Source organism: Telmatherina bonti, assembly GCF_933228915.1.
Source record: "Telmatherina bonti genome assembly, chromosome: 15".
Lineage (NCBI taxonomy): Eukaryota > Metazoa > Chordata > Actinopteri > Atheriniformes > Telmatherinidae > Telmatherina > Telmatherina bonti.
The window spans coordinates 24,860,650-24,885,569 of NC_136613.1; the positions used below are offsets into that span (position 1 = coordinate 24,860,650).

Here is a 24,920-nt window from a genome sequence, read left to right on the forward strand (position 1 = left end):
AATTCAATTCAATTCAATTCAACTTTATTTATATAGCGTCAAATCACGGCAATGCCATCTCAAGACGCTTTACAGACAGAGGGGAAAACATAATGAAGGCCAATTCATAACAGCCTATATAAGGAAACCAACAGATTGAGTTGAGTCCAACTCAATCTCCCATCCTGAGCAAGCACACTGGCAACAGTGGGAAGGAAAAAACTCCCTTTTAACAGGAAGGAAACCTCCGGCAGAACCCGGCTCAGGACAGGCAGCCATCTGCCTCTGCTGTGTGGGGGGAAGAGGACAGAAAGACAACAGACAACAGGAACTGCTACTCCCAGCCAGGGAGACCTGCTGAGACAGGAGACATACATGTTAATGATGCAACACTGTTATGGGGGGGGGGGGGGGGGGTAAAAGAAAGAGATAAAGAGAAAAAGAAAGAAGCTCAGTGTATCAGGAAATGTCCCTCAGCAGTCTAAACCTATAGCAGCATAACTAAGGGATGCTAACCATCCCTAGCTATAGGACTTATCAAAAAGATAAGTCTTCAGCCTAGTCTTAAAGGTGGGGAGGGTGTCTGCTTCCCTAACACTAACTGGGAGCTTATTCCATAAGATCCTGCTCGGCTCTTTGAGACTCTAGGAACCACAAATAAGCCTGCAGTCTGCGAACAAAGTACTCTGCTTGGTATATAAGGAACAATGAGGTCTTTGATATATAGTGGTGCCTGGTTGTGGAGGGCTTTATATGTAAGGAGAAGGATTTTAAATTCTATTCTAGATTCAACAGGCAGCCAATGAAAAGAGGCTAAAACTGGAGAAATATGATCTCTCATGCTGGTTCTGGTCAGGACTCTGGCTGCAGAATTCTGGATCAGCTGAAGGCTTTTCAGGGCATATTTAGGACAGCCCAGTAATAGAGAGTTACAGTAATCTAGTCTCGAAGTAACAAAAGCGTGAACCAGTTTTTCTGCATCACTCCGAGACAGAATGTCCCTAATTTTGGCTATATTACGTAAATGAAAGAAGGCTGTTTTAGTAACCTGCTTAATATGTGGGCCAAAGGACAGGTCAGGGTCAAATATTACTCCAAGGTTTCTCACTGTAGCACTGGAAGCTAAAGTAATGCCATCCAGGTTCATTACAAAACCGGAAAATTTAGCTCTGAGTTTTTCAGATCCAACGAGAATTACTTCAGTCTTATCTGAGTTTAAGAGGAGAAAATTTCTAGACATCCAAGTCTTTATGTCTATGAGACAATTTTGTAGCCTATTGGGCTGATTTGTTTCATCTGGTTTAAAGGATAAGTATAGTTGAGTATCATCTGCATAACAATGAAAGTTTATTCCATGCTGTCTAATAATTTTGCCTAAAGGGAGCATATATAGCGTGAAGAGTATTGGTCCAAGTACAGAACCTTGAGGAACTCCATGACTTACTGTAGTTTGGGAGGAGGACTTGTCATTTACATGAACAAACTGAAGTCTATCAGATAAATATGATTTAAACCAGCTTAACGCTGTACCTGTAATTCCAATCACCTGTTCTAGTCTTTGTAACAGAATGTTATGATCGACTGTATCAAATGCAGCACTAAGATCAAGCAAGATAAGTACGGACACAAGTCCTTTGTCTGAGGCCATAAGAAGGTCATTAGTAACTTTCACCAATGCTGTCTCAGTACTATGATGAGCTCTAAATCCTGACTGAAACTCCTCGCATAAATTATTTATGCTCAGGTGGGCATGTAGCTGAGCTGAAACTATTTTCTCCAGAATTTTGGACATAAACGGGAGGTTAGATATAGGTCTATAATTTGCTATCACCTCTGGATCCAGAGATTGCTTTTTAAGTAAAGGCTTGATTACAGCAGTTTTAAATGATTGTGGTACATATCCTGTCACTAAAGACATATTGATAAGATTTAGTAGTGATGTATTAATTTAAGGGAAAATGTCCTTAAATAGGCTCGTTGGGAGAGGGTCTAAGATACAGGTGGATGGTTTAGATGAAGCTATTATTTTAGTTAATTCAGAGGGTTGGACAGGACAGAAACTATTTAGACACAAGTCAGATCCTGGTTCTAAGGATGCTTCGGAGACCACAACAGGCTCAACATTATAGGTAGAAGGAAGAGTATTGTGAATTTGATCTCTAATAGTGTCAATTTTATTCCTGAAAAAATACATGAAATCATCACAGCTAAGTGAGAAAGGAATACATGGCTCCACAGCGCTCCGGCTCCTAGTAAGCCTAGCTACAGTGCTGAAAAGAAACCGAGGGTTGTTTTTGTTTTCCTCTATCAATGATGAATAATAAGCTGTTCTTGCCGTACGTAAGGCTTTTTTGTATACGCTTAAACTTTCTTTCCAGGTTAAGTGAGACTCCTCTAGTCCTGATGAACGCCATCTGTTTTCCAAACGCCTTGATGCCTGTTTTAGAGCTTGAAGCTGGGAATTAAACCAGGGAGCCTTCATAATCTTACCTAATTTCTTCTTCTTTAGGGGAGCAACATTATCCAAGGTTGTACGCATTGAAGCTGTTATAGTATCAGCATGTTGATCAATCTGAGCAGGAGTAAGGCTTAAAGGGGGACTCTCAGTCATGCTAACACATGGTAGATGTGAAAAAATTGATTCAATTGATTGTTTAAATTTTGTAATATTATTGTCTGATAAACATCTACTATAGTAGAATTTATTTTTGGTCAGTGAGTAATCAAATAAAGTGAATTCAAAGGTTAACAAGAAGTGATCGGACAAGACAGGGTTTTGAGGAAATACTTTGAGCTTATCAGTCTCAATACCATATGTTAGAACAAGATCAAGAGTGTGACCATGAGAGTGAGTGGCTCCATTGACATTTTGTGAAAACCCAATTGAGTTTAGAATAGAGCTAAAGGAAATGTTTAAACTATCATTTTCAACGTCAGCATGAACATTAAAATCACCTAGTACAATGACCTTATCAGTAGTCAGCACTAACTCAGACAAGAGATCAGAGAATTCGGTCAGAAACTCGGAGTAAGGTCCAGGTGGGCGATACACTAATGCTAAAAGGAGCGGTTTCTCTGAATTCCATTTTGGATGAGATAAATTTAATGTCAGGAATTCAAAGGATTTATAGTTAGTTTTGTGCTTAGGATTAATTAAAAATTCGGACTTAAAAATAGCTGCAACACCTCCTCCTCTGCCTGTAGTTCTAGGAATGTGAAAGTTTAAATAGTTAGCTGGCGTAGCTTCATTAATACTAACATAATCCTCTTGCTGTAACCAGGTTTCCGTAAGACAGAATAAATCAATGTGGTGATCACCTATCAAGTCATTGACTAATAAAGACTTATTTGGGAGGGATCTAATATTCAGTAGGCCACACTTTATTGTCTTATTTTCAGATTTTATTAGATCCATTGTTTTTATTTTTATGAGGTTTTCACGATTAACCCCAGAAGTGTTTTTGTGTTGTGTAATTCTTACTGCTGGGAAGTTGTATAAGGTCGGAATGGGGTTTTGGGTGGGCGGCGGCAGGTGGGAAGCTGCAGAAAAGTGTGTAGGACTACAATTCTGCCTCCTGGTCCCAACCCTGAGTTGTCAATTTAGCTGACTAATAAAAGAGTCCATATTGCTAGATAAGAGAGCGGCTCCATCCAACGTGGGATGGATGCCATCTCTCCTAATAAGACCAGGCTTTCCCCAAAAAGCGCTCCAATTATCTATAAAACCCACGTTGTTATCGGGACACCACCTAGACAACCAGCGGTTGAAGGATGACATGCGGCTAAACATGTCATCGCTGATTAAATTTGGCAAGGGACCAGAGAAAACTACGGAGTCCGACATGCTCTTGGCAAAGTTACACACCGAAGCAACATTAATTTTAGTGACCTCCGATTGACGTAACTGGGTGTCGTTACCGCCGACGTGAATTACAATCTTACGGTATTTACATTTAGCCTTAGGCAGCAGTTTCAAATACGATTCGACGTCGCCCGCTCTGGCCCCAGGAATGCATTTGACTATGGTCCCCGGTGTCTCTAGAGCCACGTTTCTGACTATGGAACTACCTATAATCAGGGTTTCTGCCTCAGCGGGTGTGTCACCGAGCGGGGAAAATCTGTTAGAAACGTGAACAGGTCGGTGGTGGCCAGTGGGTTTTGGTTTGGGGCTACGCTTCCGCCTGACCGTCGTCCAGCCCGCCTCGGCTCCCGGCTGCGCGGGAACTGCTGAGGGACGGCTCGGGATGGCTGCCCTGGCTGGTAGCTCCGCACTGGCTAATGGGGGCTTGCTGACTAACTGCTTCCCTAACTGAGTGCGGAGCTGGGCTTCTAACTCACAGAGCCTCGCCTCCAAGGCTGCCAAGCTGCTACACTTAATACACCTACCGTTATCACTAAAGGAGGCGGAGGAGTAGCTAAACATCCGACACACCGAGCAAGAAAAGGCAGGGGACCGGGGTGTGGGAAGAGAGCTAGCAGCCATGCTAAAACCGAGTGCTTGAGCTGTTTAAGTCAGTGAACAGAAAGCCAAAGATCCCAAAAATAAATGCAATATATAGAACAGTGGTTTGGGAAGATATTGTGCGCTAAAGTGAGTGGTTGGTTAACAATAGATAGAAGTTAGAAAGAAGTTAAAGGAGCCAACGGCTCGTAGCAATCCGCAGTGACACACGCTAGGGAAACAGGAAATGACACAATTCGTTACCGCAACGTCAGCGCGTCCAGACAGAGTAAATACATAATACATACATAAACAATGTTCCTTGAAATTTACAGTTACGCTTTAATCACAAATGCACATCAGCAGTAGCAGCAGTTTCATTGTGAAACAGTTTTCTGTGCAAATGCAGGTGAGTTGTATTTAAAGCTCCCACTAAAGCTTGAAGGAGATTGACTCCATTGCTTAAGTTGAACTGATTCAGTCTAAACATGAGTCACCAATCACCTCCCACAATCTTTCATACCCAGTTTGAAGGCATTCAAAGTTTACCAAGAAGGCCAGGAAATGATGAGCTTGTGGCAGGACAAAATAAAAAAATATATTATAATGAAAAAAAAAATTGTTCCAAGACTTATTAAAGCCACTTATAAACCACACACACCTCAAAAACAAGCTCAAAGAAAGACAGACCTGAGACTTTAATGATTGTTCTTCCCCTTCTGTCTCTGATTATGAGATGTACCATATACTATTGGATCTAAGTTATCAGTTTAGATGGAACTGGCTGAATGGTCCTGCAAGCTGGAGAGACAGCTTGGTGAGGATATGTAACAAGAAAATTAACCATGAGGTGATTAGAAAAGCGCAGCCCTCCATTAAGCAGCTCAGATCCCCCCAGCGTTGTGAGAAAACACTTTTAAATATTTCTGTGTCCACAATTCCCTCCAGATCATTCCCAAAATTTAAGAGAATCTAAATTAAACCAAGACCCATTCTGAGAAAAAAAATTGATAAATATGGGAACAAACAAAACCTCCTTGGCGAAGGTAATGTCTGTCTCTTTTGTCACTTTCAGTCATGTGGCTTTGGAGCTCTTATGGGGATGAAGAACATGTGATTTAAAGCTCATCAGACTATCTGCATATCCTGTCCTTCTCTTCATAAAGCATGTAGGAAGATGTTTTAATTTCAGTTCTCTGGTATAACTTCATCTAGATATTCAGTCCAGCATTAGAATATTGATGGGGGGTGCATTTGGTGTCGGAGGATGGTACCTGATGGAGCGATATGGTTTCATTTCAGATGGATGTTTAGTCTTGCAAGATCTCAGAAACCCACTTTACATTTTGTACCAATTTTGAAGATGCTGAAAGCCGTCCTTCACCACATGTTTCCTCCGTCTGTCTCTTTTTCTGCTCTCTCTGACATAATTGATCGAGCAGGCCAGACAGTCTGCACTTGTTTCCAGTCAGGCTTAAATAAGCCTTATGGACTGGAATCAAATGGCGTTGCTTATGAAAGATGTCTCCTATTGTTACAGTAAAGACAGAACGACAGGTGAGACTGCAGCCACTTAATCAAAACTCAAGTCAGTTGTAAAGTTTTCCATGAGAAGCAGCACAATCTCATGCTAAATCAAGAAAGAAGCAATAAAAAAGATGTTATATTCATGCTGATGAATGCAAATTGTGCCTCATCTCGTGAGGCTCTGCATAACTTTAAAAAAAATCCTGGATTTTAAGGGAGGAGGCTTTATTTGTCTCCTTGCAACACTTTAAGGTCTTTTTCAGACTTTTTTTTTTTAATACTTACCTTTAAAACTAGAAAGTGGAGATCTCCAAGACAAACTGCAGTTTCTAAACCAGAACCAAGCAGACTGAAATGCTATAACCCCAACCTCTTCTATTGGTATCTCTGTTTATTCGAATTGTAAGACAAAAGAAAGCATGAAGTGAAAGAAGATCAGGTAAAATGTGTCTTCTCTTTGCACTGCGCACTACTAACCCTGTGGTGTGAGTGTGAACGTTGTTTGAAGACTGTGCGTGTAAACTAACACCGTTAATCTAATCAGATGATCAGAAGTTGATTTTATGACAGTTCATTTTTTCCATTGAAGTATTAAAGACACACTAGAGAACTTTTGCTATTTTCCCCATCAAGCGATCCCCCCGCCCTATGGATGGCTAATTCGGCATCCGTCTTGCATCCTACCTGACCTGTTAGCTCTCTCCGGCCAGGAAAAGACAATCTTACAATCACTCTTGTTTTGTCTCTTTCCCTCTTTTAATCTTCTTGCATTTCTTTGCTTAATCAGATATGTTGTGTGTTCAAAACAGCCAGTTTCTTCTTATACCGCGAAGCAAAATGATGCATCCCAGATGTAAAAGTCGTATCGTTCCGTTTCTCAGCCTCGGGGCAGAAGCGGCTATAGAAATGCACATGATAGACGTCACTGTGTCATCGAACAAGTCTAGGATGCGGAGCATTAAATCAAAAAGTTACGGAATGCATCTTTAATTTGTTAATACATCCTTTTTAAAATTCTGTGCTTTTGCTTGTGTATTATTGTTTTGTTTGTTGCTTTTTAATGTGCCGACTTTTACTTTGGTCCTAAAATTTTAAGCTTAAAGTAATCCACATCTTTGTTATCCTTTTCTGGATCTTTCCACATATTTTTCATTCTTATAAGAAATTATTTGGCCTGCAGGCATGTATTAACTTCAACACTCACACACACACACACACACACACACACAATCCATGCAGTCAGTTACATAAAGCTCGGCATTCATTTCCTTCTCATTTACCACTTCTCCGTCTCAGCATCTTATGACTCTGTTGCTTTTCATCTCCACCCTCGCTATCTGAGTTATCTTTCTCAACTTTTTTGCTTTCTCCAGCTCTCTTTGCAACCCTCCCTCTCAGCCTCCTTGACAGCTTCTTCTTAACAAAGAGCAGCAGAGTGTGAAAACAGGCAAAAGCCAGTGTGTTGGGGGGGTGTTTGTCTGTGTTCCACTCAGTGTGTCTGAGAGGGAAGCTGCTATAATAAGTTAAATCAAACAATAGAGGTGAAGCCAGATTTAGTTAGAAAGTACTGATAGAATAGTTATTTGTATGGCTTATTTGCCTTAATTTATTCTCTGACCTAAATTCTTTTAATCTGAGATAAAATAATAACAATATTATTAATAATAAAATTTTGAAAAATTTGTTGTTTTTATCTCTACAAATAAACGGCTGTGAGATTTAAAATTAAAGTGAGAAAGAAAAAATATTCAACTTTTCCCATTAATGAAAATGACTGTGGATCACATATTATCAACTTTACAGGCGACAACTCGGTCGGCTTCATTATATCATATATCTAGCAACAGCACTTGAGGACGGCATAATATTACTGCACCTCAATCAATACAGTGTGTCTGCAACAAAGGTTTCTTGTGCGTCAAACCAATAACGCAGATTTGAATTTAATTGAATTGGGAGTGAGAGGAAGAGATACGAGAGAGCGGGATTGTGCTGACCTTTTTCTGTTCTTTGAAATGTCAGAGATGTCTCTATCATTGACTCCGGTGTTAGACTAAAACTGACATCCGTTAGGACCTTGCTTTTGACTCATCAGTTTGGAGTGCAGATGTGAAGATACTCCATGAAAAATATCTATGATTGAGGTTCAAGGGTATACTGAAGTGAAAGTCTCAAAGGGAAGTTTTAGTCACTGAAAACCTAAAAGATTAAGCAGAAATTTTACAATAGCACTCAATGACCCTTGTTGAGAGCAGTCGTGTACTTTGGAATGTCACAGAAAAAGACATTAAAATCATGTCCTAGCGGACTATATCGTCTTCATAGTGTGCTTTCCTCTACCCGAGTGACCTGTTCTTATCTAAGCTGTCTAAGGCTGCACCCTTCTACCTCACACACTGGCATTGGATGTGTGTATGTGTGTTCGTTGTGCTGCTGTGTGCAGCCGTCACTGTGATCTCACATCAGTCAGAGGCTGCTGAGCCACACATTGACATTCCAGACTGCCTGCCTGCCTCTCTGGCAAAAATAGATATGTAAAACGACAAGATCTTTCCCCCCAAGTTTTCCCACGCATAGTTTGTCTGAGCTGGTGGCAGTGGAGGAAGAAAAAAAAAGAGAGAAAGAGCCAGAAAGGTCTCTGCTCTGTGTCAGCACAGATGAGAAACACTCAGTGTGTGTGGAAGGGAGTGACAAGTCACCATTTAAGCAAATTAGATAGAGTGAGAGGTTAAAAGCAGACAAAGTTCATATCCTTTACTCGTGTTCCTCATGTAGATTTGCTGTTATGTAGTTCTTTGGTAACTTAAGTTGCTTATCTGGGTGTAAGGTAAGATTTGATTCAAAATAAGCTTTGAAATTGGAATTACTTACAAATGTTGGCATGTGCTGCAACAGGGTGGTTTTGAGTATTTGGGTCTTCTTATTTATATTGAAGGGCAATGACAATTATTACATAACATTGCAGAAATCTGCTGGCTGAGCTATGAAGTCAGAGGCCGCCTTCTGGTTGACGACAACCCCGCTAGTGGGGAGCCTGGCTATCTTTCTCATGGACACCTGCACTTGCTCTGTAAATCAGGGCAGTCTGTTCCTGAGGGCCGTTCTTGACTCCATTTTGCTCTTTGACTTTCAGAAATGAAAGTCATCAAAATACAAATGAGCTTTTTTTCCCTTCTTTTTTTCATCAATTAAAAGGGTAAAGGTAAAGCTTTGCATCCATTAATGTCAGCAGCACTGACTGATTTACAACAGCTGAAGAGTGATCTGTGACTGCCACAGGTGCATGATGGATTGGAAGCCATAACTGTAATAGATATTATGCAGTCCTAAGTGTTACAAAGGCATTGCTGCACTAGATCGCACTTAACTGAATTCAAGACACCGCAAACATGACGCGGTGGAAAAGTCAAACACGTTGAACCCTGTCAGAATGCTGCATTGCCAGTCTCATTTCTACACATGGTGATATCGCTTTCCTATTTCATTATAATAATGACATTTATCAGCAGCTACTTCACTCTTTTTTATGGAAAATATATAGAATATGCATGATTTTACATAGCAAATTCATTTTAAATGGATGACTTGTATTATGTAGGAATCAATAAAATCTTGATGGATGACTCTGAGTAACACACAGTGGAGTAGTTGTGACATGACCTCAATTTTCTTTCCATTTTTCACTCTCTTTTGTTGCCATCCCATCTTGGATGCTTGAAGACAATTCAAAGACCAGGAAATGGAGACATTATATAAACATTATATATACAATACACTATGTGTGTGTGTATATATATATATATATATATATATATATATATATATATATATATATATATATATATATATATATATATATATATATGTATATATATATGATTTTTTTTTTCTTGCAGTGTTGTGATCATTTTACTCAGTTTTCCCTTTTCTGAATCTTTGAACACTTGTTCCATCAGTGTTTTTTTTTTTTTTTAAAGTTTTAGAGACTATTGAAAACCAGGCTTAATCTTTTTTTAAGCATTATGCATAACTTTAAACATACTAGAGAGTTTTTTTCTGGCTGCAGTTGGCTTATATGGCTTAATTGTAATAATGTCTGACCTAAGAAGAAATAAGGCCAGAGGGGTGTAGGAATTTCATTTAATACTCTGTTAAACCTGCAATGATATGTGTCTCAAGGGAACAGCAGCAATTTGACAGAATTTTATTAGTCTTGTTCCCACTGGCTGTCATTAATTTTCAGATGCTTTTCGACCATGACCAGAATACTTCCTTGGGGAAACACTTAATCTATGTCATTTATGCATGCTGTGTTGACTTTAAAAAATGGTCAACGCACAAAGAAATGAAATGACCTCAAACATCAGAACAGACCTCAATATATTAAATAGATTCAACTCTATCTTTAATGCCCTTTTGAGCCGTCTGTGACTTGGCTTGACCAGTGTGTGTGAGAGCACCAAGTGGATGACAGATGGGTGCTCTGGCTCCACCCTGCTAGGTACCCATCGTCTGTGATGGATGCAAGAATGAAAGAAGCGCAGGGTCTTTGGATTTCATTTGCTCAGTGCTGTTCACTTGCTAATATTGATTTAGGGGTGTGTTGTTGACGGGCAAAGCGATAGTGTACGTGCGAGGGGGAGAGTGTGAAGAAGCGCTGTGGGCTTTTACTTGCTTCTAATTGATTAATCACTCCCCAAAGAACATGGCCAAACAAATTGATATCTTAGGAGAACTAATATAAGCAGAATGCTCTGGTTTCATGGATATAGAGGGCAGTGCTTGTACCAATAGGGTTGGGTTGACACTGCAGGTGGCTGACACTTGTTGGAGGACTTATTATTTTCAGTGTTTTGTGCCTGATAGGTTATGTGAAACAGAATGCAAGAATGATCAGAAATTGTCAAGTTATTTGTAACCTTTTTTAGACATCTTGACAAATCACAGCAGTCAAGTTGAGTGTTTTAGGAAAAGTAAAGGACTGCATTCTTCTTGTTTATCCTCTAGTTTCAGCACTGTTTCCTCTGTAACAAACATGCACTGGAAGCTGAGGTGTCTATTATGTTGTGGAATATGGCATGTGGCCAGCAGGCTGTTTTCCCTCTTGCAGCTTTTCTTCTCCACACTTCATTTATTGGTGTTATAATCAGGGGTGAAGGCTGTTTTCTGCCTCTCTGAGCACTGACCTGTAGTGAAATGAACTCATGGGAATGACATTCCTATTACTCATTGGCATGCATGAGACGACCTTGGTAGTTCACGGAAAAAGGCAAATTTGGATGAAAATAAAAATTACGAAAAAATCTAATTATAACTTTCATTCAAATAGTCTTTTTGCCAAAATGTATTGGCTTAAAGAGGTTTCCTCTACCTGCAAATGTTGAGTTCATTCGAAGTATTATCAAATATTTTTTTACAAATGTATCTGCTTTTTGCATTTCTAAATAAACAGTCGAAATGATGTAGTTCTCCCAGCCTGGCACAAGAATAACTTCACAAAATAGGGACATTAAGAAGGAAGTTAAAGATTTCAACTTAACATCGCCATTAGTTACTGTGTGGGCATGATAAATAGTCCCGCTATTGAGCTGTCAAGGGAATAAAATGTGTCTCTTTCATTTTTCAAAAGGTATCAATGAAAAAGATTTCCTGACATGTTCATTTTTGTTTATCAGGTTTTTCTTCAGCATCAAGTCAGGCCAATATACCTTATCAGCACACTCTCAGTAATTTAATTGCAAGTCCTAAAGAACACAACGAGAATCCATTTCCATAATTCTCCAATCAAAGCATTGATTTTCCTGTTGACACTCAGTTAAACACAATGACCTGACTGAGGTTGCCAGATATTGATGGAATTCCCCAACCCGGGGCTGTATGTGTTCCTAATGAGCCCTCTGTAGATCAGCTCCTTATGTACGCCCACACATACATATATACATACATAGACACAAATATATCATTCAAGTGAGTGAGTGAGTGAGTGAGTGAGAGGAACTTTAGCATTATTAAGAATCAATGTGTAAAAAAATGTTCACAATAGACTGAGATAAAATCTAATTAAAGGAGGAGGTGTAGGTGGGACTCATAGCTATAATTTTCATTCAGTCATTAATATTCATAAGTATCCAATATTGTGAGAAAAATATTTCACTTTCATTCCTACCTCTTGTCTTTTTCACATTTTCTTACTCTGTTTTTTAGGTTGTTTTACTTTCTGTTGTTTGTTCTTTGCTCACAACATCAAAGAGCTGACACCAAGTTCCCCAGTGAGAATAGACTCTTCATCCATCTCCCTAATAACGATTAATGTTGCACGTGTGAGTGTGTGTGTGTGTGTGTGTACGTGTGTGGGAGGTGGAAGTGGTGGATTTTTTTTCATCCATCACAGGGGGAGGCTGTAAGATTAAATAAAAATCTCTCAATCCCAGTGACTCTCTTTTGTTGCCATCCCATCTTGGATGCTTGAAGACAATTCAAAGACCAGGAAATGGAGACATTATATAAACATTATATATACAATACACTATGTGTGTGTGTGTGTGTATATATATATATATATATATATATATATATATATATATATATATACATATATATATATATATATATATATATATATATATATATATATATATATATATATATATATATATATATATATATATATATATATGTATATAATAGGTATAGAAGAATGATGAATAGATTAACACTAAGTGCCACGGGGAAATGTCATCCAATTCAGTCTGAGATGGCTAAAAGCCTGAAATATTACTGGAGAACGGTGCTTGATTTTGCTGGCATGGGTTATCTGAACCATTGTCATCACATTGAGGTCATGAAGAAGTGCTACATAATCTCTTAGGTCTTTCGACATGGTTCCCTAGCTTCTCTGTGTGTTGGTTTTTCTGCCTCATTGTGGCATTTCCAGAAATATATGGAGCAATAAGCTTGCTAATTTAATGCTGTTTTTAGTGGTCGTCTAGCTTTGACTTATTTTGCATGACAGAATCAAGTGGACAAATATCTCCTTTGTGATGACTATATTATATTCATCATCCTTATCATTATGAAGTAAAGTAAAATCTTAAACACCGGATATAATTTTAGATCTTCTGTGGTGTCATCTCCAAGAGCTTAGTGATGATAGCTCTTTGAGGACTGCTCGCCAGCTTGTCTGCGTTCTTCTTCTTCTTGTTCTTTGGGTTTGTCAAGTTAGATGCATTTGTAGCATATTGCTGACGTCTACCCTTTGGTTTTAACCAGGTGGTTCTAAAAAGGCTAAATGCACACACAAATTCTCAAGGTTCTACAGCAGCTGTGTCATCTTATTGAGTTTGATATTATCCATCTAAGTTGAAGACAAGGAATTTTTCCCTCTGTGTGGTCTGTAAGTGACGCATACACACTACCCCATGCTTAGCAATAAGACAACTTAACTCTTTCTGTTCATATTTTGTGTCTTTATAGTATAATCAGGGTCAATTTTGACCCAGACCAAGAACTCCTTCATAGTTGGTGTTGATATCAAACTTTAGGATGCAGATGCATTCAGGATGTCCAAATAGCTTTTACCACATTGATAAATACATGATTTATCCTTAATAAATGTTTTAAAGAGCAGAAAGAGTTCATTTAAAAAATATTCTTACACTCATTTTTGGAAAGAAGGATCTATTATGGCACAGTATCATGACCTGTTTTACATAAAACATAAAAACATGAAAGGCAGAATAACTTGGATATATTTGACTTCATTTAAATTTGGAGCCACTGGAATTTACTATAGAACCATTTTTGCCATTCCAACCAACACTGCATTAATCGTTATACCATAAGAAAGTATCTTTTTTCAAATATTTTCTTGGCTGTAGTGGCCTTTATTATGTACAGTAAGTGGACGGAAAAGTGGGTCAGATAGAGGAGGTTAGACATGATGCAGCAGGCCACCTTGTTGAAGAGCTGCATTCTAACATGAACTGGCTGTTCAACCAGTTCAATCAATTATCAATATTGATTCAACATTTCTTACTTAGAGGAGAAAACAAATCATAAAATACTCATCATAAACAAGTCTCTGCAGGTTGTGACTACAGAAGTTACCTCTCCTCTTTGGTCCCCTTGTGTTGATTTATTGTGTGAAGGTACAACTATTTATTTTTTATTTTATTTAAAAAATAAAAACATTTGCTTCACATCCTGCTCTCCACCATCACTCAGCTTCATTAGAGGGTCTTCATCAGAGTTTTCTTCCATGTTGTCTTCCTAGTCACACTCTTCTTCCTCCACATAATTATCTTCTTCATTATCTTGGAAGATCACATCAAGAATTTGTCACAGGTTATGTCTTGTTGTCATCAGTTACTGAAATAAAGCTCATATGCCTTTAGATTGTTAGGAAATCCCTGCCCTCATTCTTCCAGCCCACTGGTTCAAAATGGATAAAACTATTATTATTTTGTTTATTTCAGATGCAGATATTTGCACCGTTTGACCTCTGCATGGCTTTGTTGGCTTAGTGCATCATATATGACTACTCTTACACTCTTTCACTGTTTTACTATACCAAAATAATCACCATGTCTCTTGAAAGCTGGTCTGTCTCTGTGTGCACACATCCACCATTGCTGTTCTATTTAAAAACTTTTTTTTTTTTTACCCATATATTGCTAAATTCTTTTTACAAAAAACTACTGTGTCCACAACTCCTTCCAGATCATTCCCAAAACTTAATAGAAACTGAGTTAGGCCGAGACCTATTCTCACTAAAAACCTGCCTCATAGTTTTTGTACAAAGTTGCTAACAAGCAGACAAACAGACAGATGAAAAGACAAATAAATACAGGTAAATCATAACCTGTATAGCAAGGACAAAAGACGTGATGAAAGTTTCAAAATGACCTAAAACTATCATTTTCATCCATGTGACCCACACATCTAAAATCCCATATGGGTCAAAAATTACCTAAAAAAGCTTTAGTGTCTTAAAATTGTAGAACCCGTACACAAATAGGCAATAAGGATTTTTTTCATTTTTTCATTTGTATTTTTTAAGGCCATTTTTAGGAAAAGACATAAAACTCCAGGCCAAAAGCTGGATATTTAGGGTAATTTTTACTGTTTTCAAATGTCAAAATGTGTCAAACAGCATGCAAAGATTAAGCTTTTCCTTTGATCTGGCCTTAACTCACCAACAAGAAAAACAATACAACATGGAGACACATCTTATGTGAATGAGTTCAAACATAAAACAACATGTGCTCACACCAAAAAAAGTCTGAAGAAGATTAAAGCCATGGTTATTGCGATAAGAGAACAGAAATGGACAAACAGACAGAGATCAATAAGCTTATTTGAGAGATTATACTGTTATGGGCAGCATGTAGTATTTGCACTGAAACACTTTGCCAGACTTGGCCAGAAGCAAAATACAAAAACACAAAATAGAAGAAATGTCTCAAGTTGGTGCCGGTATATGTATCTTTAAGTGTAAATGTCCAGGTCTTTTTGTGTTTCTTTGCTTAAATTAGAAGGAAACGTCCCAAATGACCAGCAGAGAACACACCTGCTCCATACTTTACTAACACTGTGTGTATATGCTCTGTGTGACCAGTGGAATAAAATCTTGTTTTATGTAAAGCGGATGAGGCCAGAGGACATTACATTTTGAATTGTGAATATTTATTCAGATCTAGTCTCCTGTGGCCCAAATGAACACCTGTGACTCAAGTGTATTCCGTACTAAATCAATGTCCTCTTTGGGTCCCTTTGGATATTTGTAATTCCTTACTTTTTGAGAAACTAACTTTTTGATGCAAACTCATCAGATGAAGAGAATCCTACAATGCATAAAAGAATTTGCTCGAAGAAAGTGAACATATGTCAGATTGTTTTATTTTTAGGGATTGCCTTTCCCAAAACTGTGCTAAATGTCAGGTTGATTGATAAGGTTTTGTTTTGTTTGAGAAAAGAAAAGGGGTGAAAGGCAAAGGACCTAAAGTGCTTGAACAGAGTTGTTGTGTGCTAGATGTGTTGATTAATAAGGCATCATTGGGTTAAGATGTGATATTCAGTGTTTCTGGTCATTTTACTCAACTAAATTAATGACAATGTTTCCAAATGCATTGAACAGTTATTTTCTTAGAACCATATGCACTGTTTCAATATATTAATAACTAGAGAAGTATCCTGACAGTACAGAGTAGCTCATTTCCGCTTATTTTGTGATTCCCTCCCAATATTATAGTCTTACATTCATTTCCTATGTATACACCATAGAGTCCTAGATTCACTATAATGAATGTACATTGTCTCGGCTACATTGAGGTGTTTTTACAATTTACAGTTAGTTGACTCTTGCACTGATCTATTTTTTCCTGTGCAGGATGGTAGTATCCAGAATATCTTTTGGCCATGCACCGTGACTATTTACTGTGGAGTTTTGTGTATATCTACTGAAAATTGAATTATCTTGCAACAATAAAGAATCCTTCATAGAATGCATGGATCCAGGTTGTGATCTGGATCATCATTTCATGAACTATAAATTAAACCAAGACCCATTTTCTGAAAAAAAAAAAATAAATCATGAAAATCTATTCAGTAGTTTTTGCGTAAAGTTACTAACAAACAGTCAAAAAGACAGTGAGACAGATAAATGTCTGCAAAAGCATAACTTTTGCCACCACCTTTACTGAGGTATATGGACTATGTTTTCAATGGACAGACATGTTGAACATTTGCTTATGAGAAGAATGAGTAGAAATATAAAGAGATATAATTTCAGATGCTGGTTTTACAATCTGAGGACAGAAATACTATCCAGAAGTTAGTATTCCAGGTTCGTGCATGCAGAATTAGATTTTCGCTGTTGTTCTCTAAACAATATGTACTCATTTCAGTGAAGTATGAAAGTCAAGAAAAGTTAAGAACTTCTATAAAATGATGCAAAAACTCAAATTTGTGGTTTGTAAACACAACTAAACCTTTATTTAATTAACTTGAATGTAATTGTCTGGCATCATCACATTAATGATAATTTGAAATATTACTATTCCTTAATTAATAACATTACCTCGGGACATCACCCTTTGATTTTAAGCTTTAGGATGAAGAGAAATCACGATCTAATCTATATAGTTAAATGATTCAATCAATAAGTCTCAAAATGCCAATCCATAGAGTTCCAGTTTTAATATTGACCTGAATCATGAGCCCAGAAAATCAGATAACAGATGAGTCATTTGAAATTAGAAATTTATTTTACAGAAAGCTTCCTGAAAAGGTGCATCTCATTTTTAGGGGATTCATAGAAACTGACAATACACAACAAGTTAATCAAATTAATTTAAATATTTATTTAACTAAAATAGAGGCTAAATAACCTATGAAAAATAAAAATGGCAGATGAAAAATAAGGAAAAGAACAAACTGAGAATGTGAAAATTTGATGTTCAACCAAAATTCCTCTAGTGAAGAAGTGTAAAATTGGAAAAGTAATGAAGCATAAATCAATTAAACTGTGGCGCAGATTATTAATGTTTAAGATAATGAAGAAAAGCTTTCTGAATATGATACATATATATGACTGTTTGACATGTAGACTTTGTATAATTCCTGAGAGGAAAGATTACTTCACTAACACTGATTTATAACGCATGAACCATTTTTGTAGTATTGGTGAGAAGAAATTGGTCATCACTGGAAGGACTGAAGTGACCCAGTGATGACTGAACTGAACTGATCTGTGATCCAGAGCTGAGCTGGGTGGAGTCCACCCAGCGAATGGAAGTCTGTTTGAATAAAAAAATAGCCATTAACTCGTAAAGACTTAAACCATGTGGCATGCAGGACTGGAGCTTAAGTTATTTTAAAAAAAAAAAAAATCTGTAGATGTTGCATCAGACTCTAAACTTTGTTACTTAAACTTTAATAAAACAACAACGAGGATAAAAAAAAATTAGAATGCATTTGATTTTTCATCAACCCATCTCTGCTTCTGGTTCGCTGATCATTTCTTCTAATCAGTTTTTCTTTCTCTCATTTGGCTCAAACTTTGTCTTTCTCAGAGTCTCTAAACTACCATTGTCCAGCGTTTTTTTTTTTCATTTCCTTTCTCCTCATTCTACCCCTTCACATTCCACATCTTTTTCTGTCTCTTTTACTATAAAGTTTGAGTTCTTTGACTGCTGTTTGGAGTTTGTGAGCTGCATCCACAGAGAGGCATGGTTTACTGTCAGCTGATGGACAGTGCTAGCTTGGGTCCCTTATTTGTACGTCAGAGATCTGTTTAGCGTTACACATGTACTAATGTTTTATCCTTTTGACTCAAGTTAACATGTCATTAATTATTACAATAACCAATTTGGGGTCAAATAAGAAATTTCTTCACTCATCCCTTATAATCCCCAGATTAAGACCAACAATTCCTTAATAAAGGGTGGGATGAAGGGTGGAACTGTGCAGCTATCTAGGATGTGCTATGAGGAGATGATTGAAATGACAAGGTAGAACAGGGGTGTCCAGCTCTGGTCCTCAAGGGCCACAATCCTCCAGGTTTTCCATATATCCCTGTTCCAACACACCTGACTCAAACTAGTCTGTCATTGTGCAGAAGTTCATTGGTTATTGGAAACATTTAATGGAGGCCAGATGTGTTGGAACAAGGTTACATTGAAAACCTGCAGATCGAGGAGCAACTTTGGACACCCCTGAGCAAGAACAAGCCACAAAGAGAGACCCATCAGCGTAAACCTGACCCTGTGAATTATGCTTTGATAGGGGCAAAGCTAATGTAAAGATTCAAAAGACACAGATTCCACTTGCAGAACTTCAACAGTTATTATCCTCAGTTTCCAAATGCAAATGCAAAAAGAGATAATTAAAATGAAAGGTGTTGTAACACCAGCCTTCATACAAAATGCCTGTTAAATAAAGGTTTAAAAGATCTAGCTAATAAAATATTTAAGCTTTTGTTGCATTTTAAAACGCTTTTCAACTTTTCTATTAATGAGGGTTGTGAAATAGACTCTGAAAATATGAAAGGAAATTCGATTCTCAACTACAGCAAAAAGCCCTCAATAGAATCTCCATACACCAACTGGATATGGATGTGTGTCATTTACATCTACAAAGTACATTATCTTTGTAAATGTGGTCGAATATCTGCTGCCAGTACAATAGTAAAGCTTTTAAAGTACCACACTTTAACCTGTCCTGCTTTCAGGAATGCGATAACTAATTTTTGTATAGTGGGCCATTACACAAAGTCTTACACACAGAGGGACATTCCAGGCTTTTGCTTTACAGCCTCATATGCAACCAAGTGGGAAGGTTTAGGATCACTAAATGTTTAATTTTGATTAAGAGAAGCCCAGCCAGTTATGGCACTAAAGTTAAAAGTGCATGGTCTGAAAAGGGCTCTGGGGTTCGGAGTGTTAATAAAGGGAGCTCACCCCCTGGGCAAATGGCCAGTAAAATGACTGGCTCTCCTGTATGTGTGAGAAAGATGGACTATAAAGGCCTTGGTCTCAGGCTGCAAGCAATCAACCACATTTTCAGTGCATTTTTCAATTATGCATGTTAAGGCATGGGTGAAAAGGTAGAGGTGAGTCTTGGCAGGGCTTAAGTTGGTGGGTATTTTGCTTTGAAGAAGAGGTTAGACCACACACAGATTACAAATTAGCGGCTGCACACACAGAGGAAATTAAACTACACAAGTGGAGTATTATAGCATTTAAAAGGACTGCAAACTTGGTCCAAAAGTGTCATTTTGTCATTGAAACAACAACTTCTTATTTGAAGCAAATTAAATTTAAAAAAATAAAAAATAAAAAATTGACGTTTAGCTTGCAAGGCTTTTTCAAAACAAGTAAACTCCCAGATTTGTTCCAGCAAATCTGTTGTGACTTGAATTAAATTGCTGCCAGATGATTGTTTTTGATACTGTCAGCTAGTTGACATGATGCAAAACTCTTCAAAGCCTTTGCGTTTGGTGTGGTCGGGATTTTGGCATTGTTTTGTTCCACGGTGGATTATTTAACCCCTTTGACACAACCCACTCTGGTGTTTCAGTCTAACAGACGATGTCACCGGACACTAGCTTATCCAAAGTGCCATTTAAAATCATTTTAATAAAATAAACTTTTTTCATTTCCTTGCATTTCTAAAAGTAATCATTGACCACCGACATCCAGACAATCTTTGCTCTGTACTTTTTTATTTCTCTTTTTTTGTCTCCTGCAGTGTTTCTTCTCTCCTCTGTCTAATATGGTTCATTCAATACTTTGCTATTAAAGCATGCAACCTTACAGCAGGAATGTGTTCAATTTTATTACAAGGCATTAGCTCTTATCCTCAATCCATTTACAACCGAGACAGCATCGTCGGCCATAAAAAAAATATCCAGGGCTGAGAGACTGAGGGCTATGTCTGACCTTGCCGAATGTGTGCTCCTTTGAAGTTTTTTTTATTGCCATTTTGTACACTGTAATTGCTCAGTTTGGACAGTATTCAATTGAAGGCTCAGTGGCTTATTCAGCAACTTTTTCTTGTCTTAAGTTAAACTTCACTTTTACTCCGAATAGTCATAATGTTATTTTAAACTAAACAGAACTAACAAATACAAAGCAAAATCATTATTTGTGAAAAAGATATTTCTAACAAAGCAGCGGTAATCAGACTTTTCAGTTGTGATAATGTTATCTTTATTATCTCAAACCTCACATTGTTGGCACCTCCAACAATACCATGCTTGTACTTGTTTCCATCTATTTTCATGATGACCTTTATCAATTCCCAGCTCTGCAGTGTGGGAATGTCAAACATTTTCCTCTGGAAACTTAAACATGGTATTCTTCTATGTAAAATCTGTTTTCTTGCTTCAGTATTTAAGCAAGAGGCTTGAAGAGGCTTTACAAAGGGGACTAAGCTGAGCTTTAATTAGATGTAACATATATTAAATTACTTTAAAGAAAGAAAAGCCATGTTTGATGGTATTTAGTATGAGTTTTCCATGCAGAAGGTGTGACAAAATTGATGGAAGTCTGTTTTCTTTTCCCAAACAATAAGAAGTGCAAATATGTCTTACTATAGTAAAAAAAAAAAATTCTGGGCTACTATTTAATTACAAGATATAAACAATCTGATAAATATAATTATATCCTACGTTTGTGACAACTTGTTTAAACTATTTCATCATTTATATTTCTTAGTTAATAAACTTTTTTTTTTTTTTTTTAAATAATCTACATTACTAGTTGTGGATACACTAAATGGATCTCAGGCATTAGTGCTCTTATGGAAAAACAAGTTTTTAAGGAATGATGATGTCAAGAATAACTTCTGTGATGATGATGTAAAAATCCAGACATTGGCGTAGTCTGTAATATGGGCGGAATTGAGGCTTCTCCTGTTATTCACTTTCTTGGAAATTTACATTTAAATTTACCAGAGTGAAAAAGAGCAGCATAAGTCTGATCTTACTACTAAAGGGTCTACCTGATTGTAATGACTAGGGCTGGGCGATATGACCAAAATGTCATATCATGATATAGCTCATTTTATATCCCCATCACGATCTACATACCAACATAAAATTGTTTGTATAATTTTGTATCAGTCATCAGTTATGTATCAGATGTGCTTGGCAGCGGCAGCAGTGGTCTCCTTCCATCTGCAGGAACTATTACTGTATGATGTTTCACAGGTAAAAGCCTGTTGCAGCGTTTACGTCTGGAGTTTATTATGAATGCTTTCGCCAGCACTTGACCCTGCTTTTGTGGCTTTTGCTCGTTGACTATTCTTTATTCTGTATTCTGTATCCTGATTCTTGCCCAGGTGATAAAAAGAGTTAGTTGTTGGGTCCGTTGTTGGGTGTGTGAGCTAGTCAGTTGTCAGTTCCACGTCGGTCTTTTTATATCCAAACCGTATCCATGCGACAGAAATTTCCCCCTTTTATGAACAAGTTCATTAGTTTGGGTTGGCTAGTTATCTTTTAGTGAATTATCCTGCTCTGAAACACGTCTGCTACGATCTTTTTTCCACGTTTGTTTATATATTGCAGCGTGCACGATTTAAAATGCATCTTGCTGTAAAGCACCTTATCATGGCGTAACGATAGAGCCTCATATAAAAGGATATACATTTTCTATCGTCCAAAGGATATATATCATCACATCACCCAGCCCTAGTACTGATACTGCATGACCAAAAATTCTAAATATACCTTAGAAATCTACCTAAAATCCTCTGAATGTTTTATATTCAATGTAATCTTTTCAATGTAAAACTGAATGCGTCTATCTTTGATTCTTTTCCATCTAGGCTGTGAATGTGATGTGAAAAGAGTTTATTTACCCATTTTTCTTGTTGGGATTCTTTCTTTTCTCGACGGTGACATATTTGAGCCACAGTTAATAGTGTGCTTGAGATGGACAACATCACATCTAATCAAAATCAACTTGACTGTAATTCCACAATTACACCTTGAGGGAAAAACAGATTAAAGCCTGTAGTCTTTGGAAGATTGAATTAGAACCTGTTATTAAAAAGGATAATGACTATGTGAAAGCAAACATTAGGCTTTGATTACTGCTCTCATCAAGAGGTAATATTTAGTGAAAGTGAAAAACAGCTTATTAAATGTGAGAGCTTATCAGGCAAATAGTATTGGTAAATTAACCAGCAGCTCTTCCACAACTCTGTGGACTGTGTTTGGCAATAAAGGAGTTGTTTTCAAGCCATTAATTAGAATGAAGTTCTCTCCTGCATGGACCTCAGAGTGGGTAGCTAAAGTGTGTGTTTGTGTAGATGCAGTCAGTTCACTTCTAATTACAGAGCGATAGCTACATAAATGTGTTGGTTGGTAATTAATAGCTTTATGCCTGGACACCTGCACAAAATCTCCCACTGTATCTCTCACTTCTCTTTGGTAAAAGTGTGAAAAAGAAATATTTCATTTCTTGCATTGCAGTGGCCAACTTGGGCTTTTCTTGTCTAAATACGTCTCTTTGCCTCAGTTTGGCCACGTGAACATTTTCTGACCAGTTTTCACTTTATATAAACATTAGTGTTTGATGTATTTATCTGGATAAAGTCATATAGAATCATACCACAGCTATACTCTGTAAATAGGCTGAAAACAATGCACATACACTCAGAGGCAAACTCTGCAGCTTGTGAACAGTCTGATGCTGCATTGTAAGCAAAATGATTTGAGAGCCCCTTTTCCCAGGCAAGTAATTTGATTCTTGGAGGTCGATGTTTGGTTGTTTTGAGGTCACCTGTGTAGCCAGTCCCCACTCCAATAAAATCAGAGACCAGTGCAGGACCGGGAGGCTAAAAAAGCCCATTAACTTCATTCCCATCAACATGGGGACAGGTAACCTAATGACCCTGCAAAGCTGCCATGCTTCCTGATCATGTGACTGGGGAGTTGAGAAACTGATGACTGGGCAGCTGAATCCAGACATTATTGTAGGAGAAAACAGGGTTAGGCCTAAAGAAGTAAGAAGAAAACAAATTGTTAGTTTATTTATGACTGTTACTGAGTGTAACAGTCAGGCCAAAGAAAGTTATGGCTGAACTACCATGATGTCGTTTATGTTAAGCATCAAGACCTGGAATTAAAACATTTGATTGATCAACTTTTCTTGTCCTTCTTTTCACTTTTTCATCCTTCCTTTACACCATCTTTTCATTTTTTCCTTTTAGTGGGACGCCATCACAGAGATGGACGAGCACAATCGGCCCATCCACACTTTCCAGGTTTGCAATGTGATGGAGCCCAACCAGAACAACTGGCTTCGCTCCAACTGGATCTCCCGGAAGGCGGCGCAAAAGATCTATGTGGAGCTCCGCTTTACACTGCGCGACTGCAACTCCATCCCTTGGGTGTCCGGCACCTGTAAGGAGACCTTCAACCTCTTCTACCATGAGACGGATGAGGCTCACGGCGTTAAATTTAAGCCAGCACAGTACACAAAGATAGACACCATTGCCGCGGATGAAAGCTTCACCCAGATGGATCTCGGAGATCGAATCCTCAAGCTCAATACGGAGGTGCGTGAAGTGGGACCCATAACCAGAGATGGCTTTTATCTGGCATTCCAGGACATCGGTGCCTGCATTGCGCTGGTTTCGGTGAGGGTTTATTATAAGAAATGTCCCTTCACGATGAGGAACCTGGCCTCGTTTCCAGATACAGTGCCTCGTGTTGATTCCTCCTCACTGGTGGAGGTGAGAGGGGCATGCATTGATCATGCTGAAGAAAGAGACACACCCAAACTGTTCTGTGGAGCTGACGGGGATTGGTTAGTCCCACTTGGAAGATGCGTTTGCAGTGTTGGGTATGAGGAGACTGATGGCTCGTGTGTTGGTGAGTAGCCAACTTGAATATATATTTTTATTATTATTCTTTTTAATTACCACACAATGGTTTATATTTCTTTTCAGATTTACATGTTGAAATCGAGTGTTGCATCCTTTTCTAGAATCATTTGCCATCTTATAAGATAAACAGAAGAATATACAGTTCTATTTTTAACATGAAGTATTTTCTCATGTGCTTTTGTCATTTGCACAACATCTGTTGATTGTGCCCCCGCCTTATCTCAGACACAGTTTCCTGTTTGCTTTACATATTATCCCCCATAATGTGGTGTAACATTCAATATGGAAAAGAAACTTTTTAGTTTTCAAGGCTGATGATTTCATAAAAGAGCATCTAGGCTGTGTGTTTCTGGTCAAGGCAAAGCGGTTCAGACATTTCAGATCTGTACGTGTTTCAGGTGTGACAGCAGTGAATAATGGTGACTCCTGAAGCGGTTCTGTAGCATTGATCAGATCAGAAGCAGGGGGTGTTTCTTCATTTTGGAAAAAAAAAAAAGCAAAGGACACATCTTTTCTGTGTGACTAACATTTCTCTTTTACTTAACGGTCAAAGGCCAGCAATTACAAAAGCAATTTTTGT

At 37.9% G+C, this 24,920-nt stretch overlaps 1 protein-coding gene across 1 annotated transcript in view; it reads left to right on the plus strand.

Moving 5' to 3' along the window:
- Positions 1 to 24,920, plus strand: part of LOC306766336 (ephrin type-A receptor 6-like) — a gene marked incomplete at both ends in the record, with an annotated part of 174,903 nt that overhangs the window by 22,828 nt on the left and 127,155 nt on the right. Inside the window, one exon of the mRNA XM_079254033.1 lies at positions 23,663 to 24,326. Coding sequence (XP_079110159.1) covers positions 23,663 to 24,326 — 664 coding nt within the window. The remainder of the gene's footprint in view (positions 1 to 23,662; positions 24,327 to 24,920) is intronic.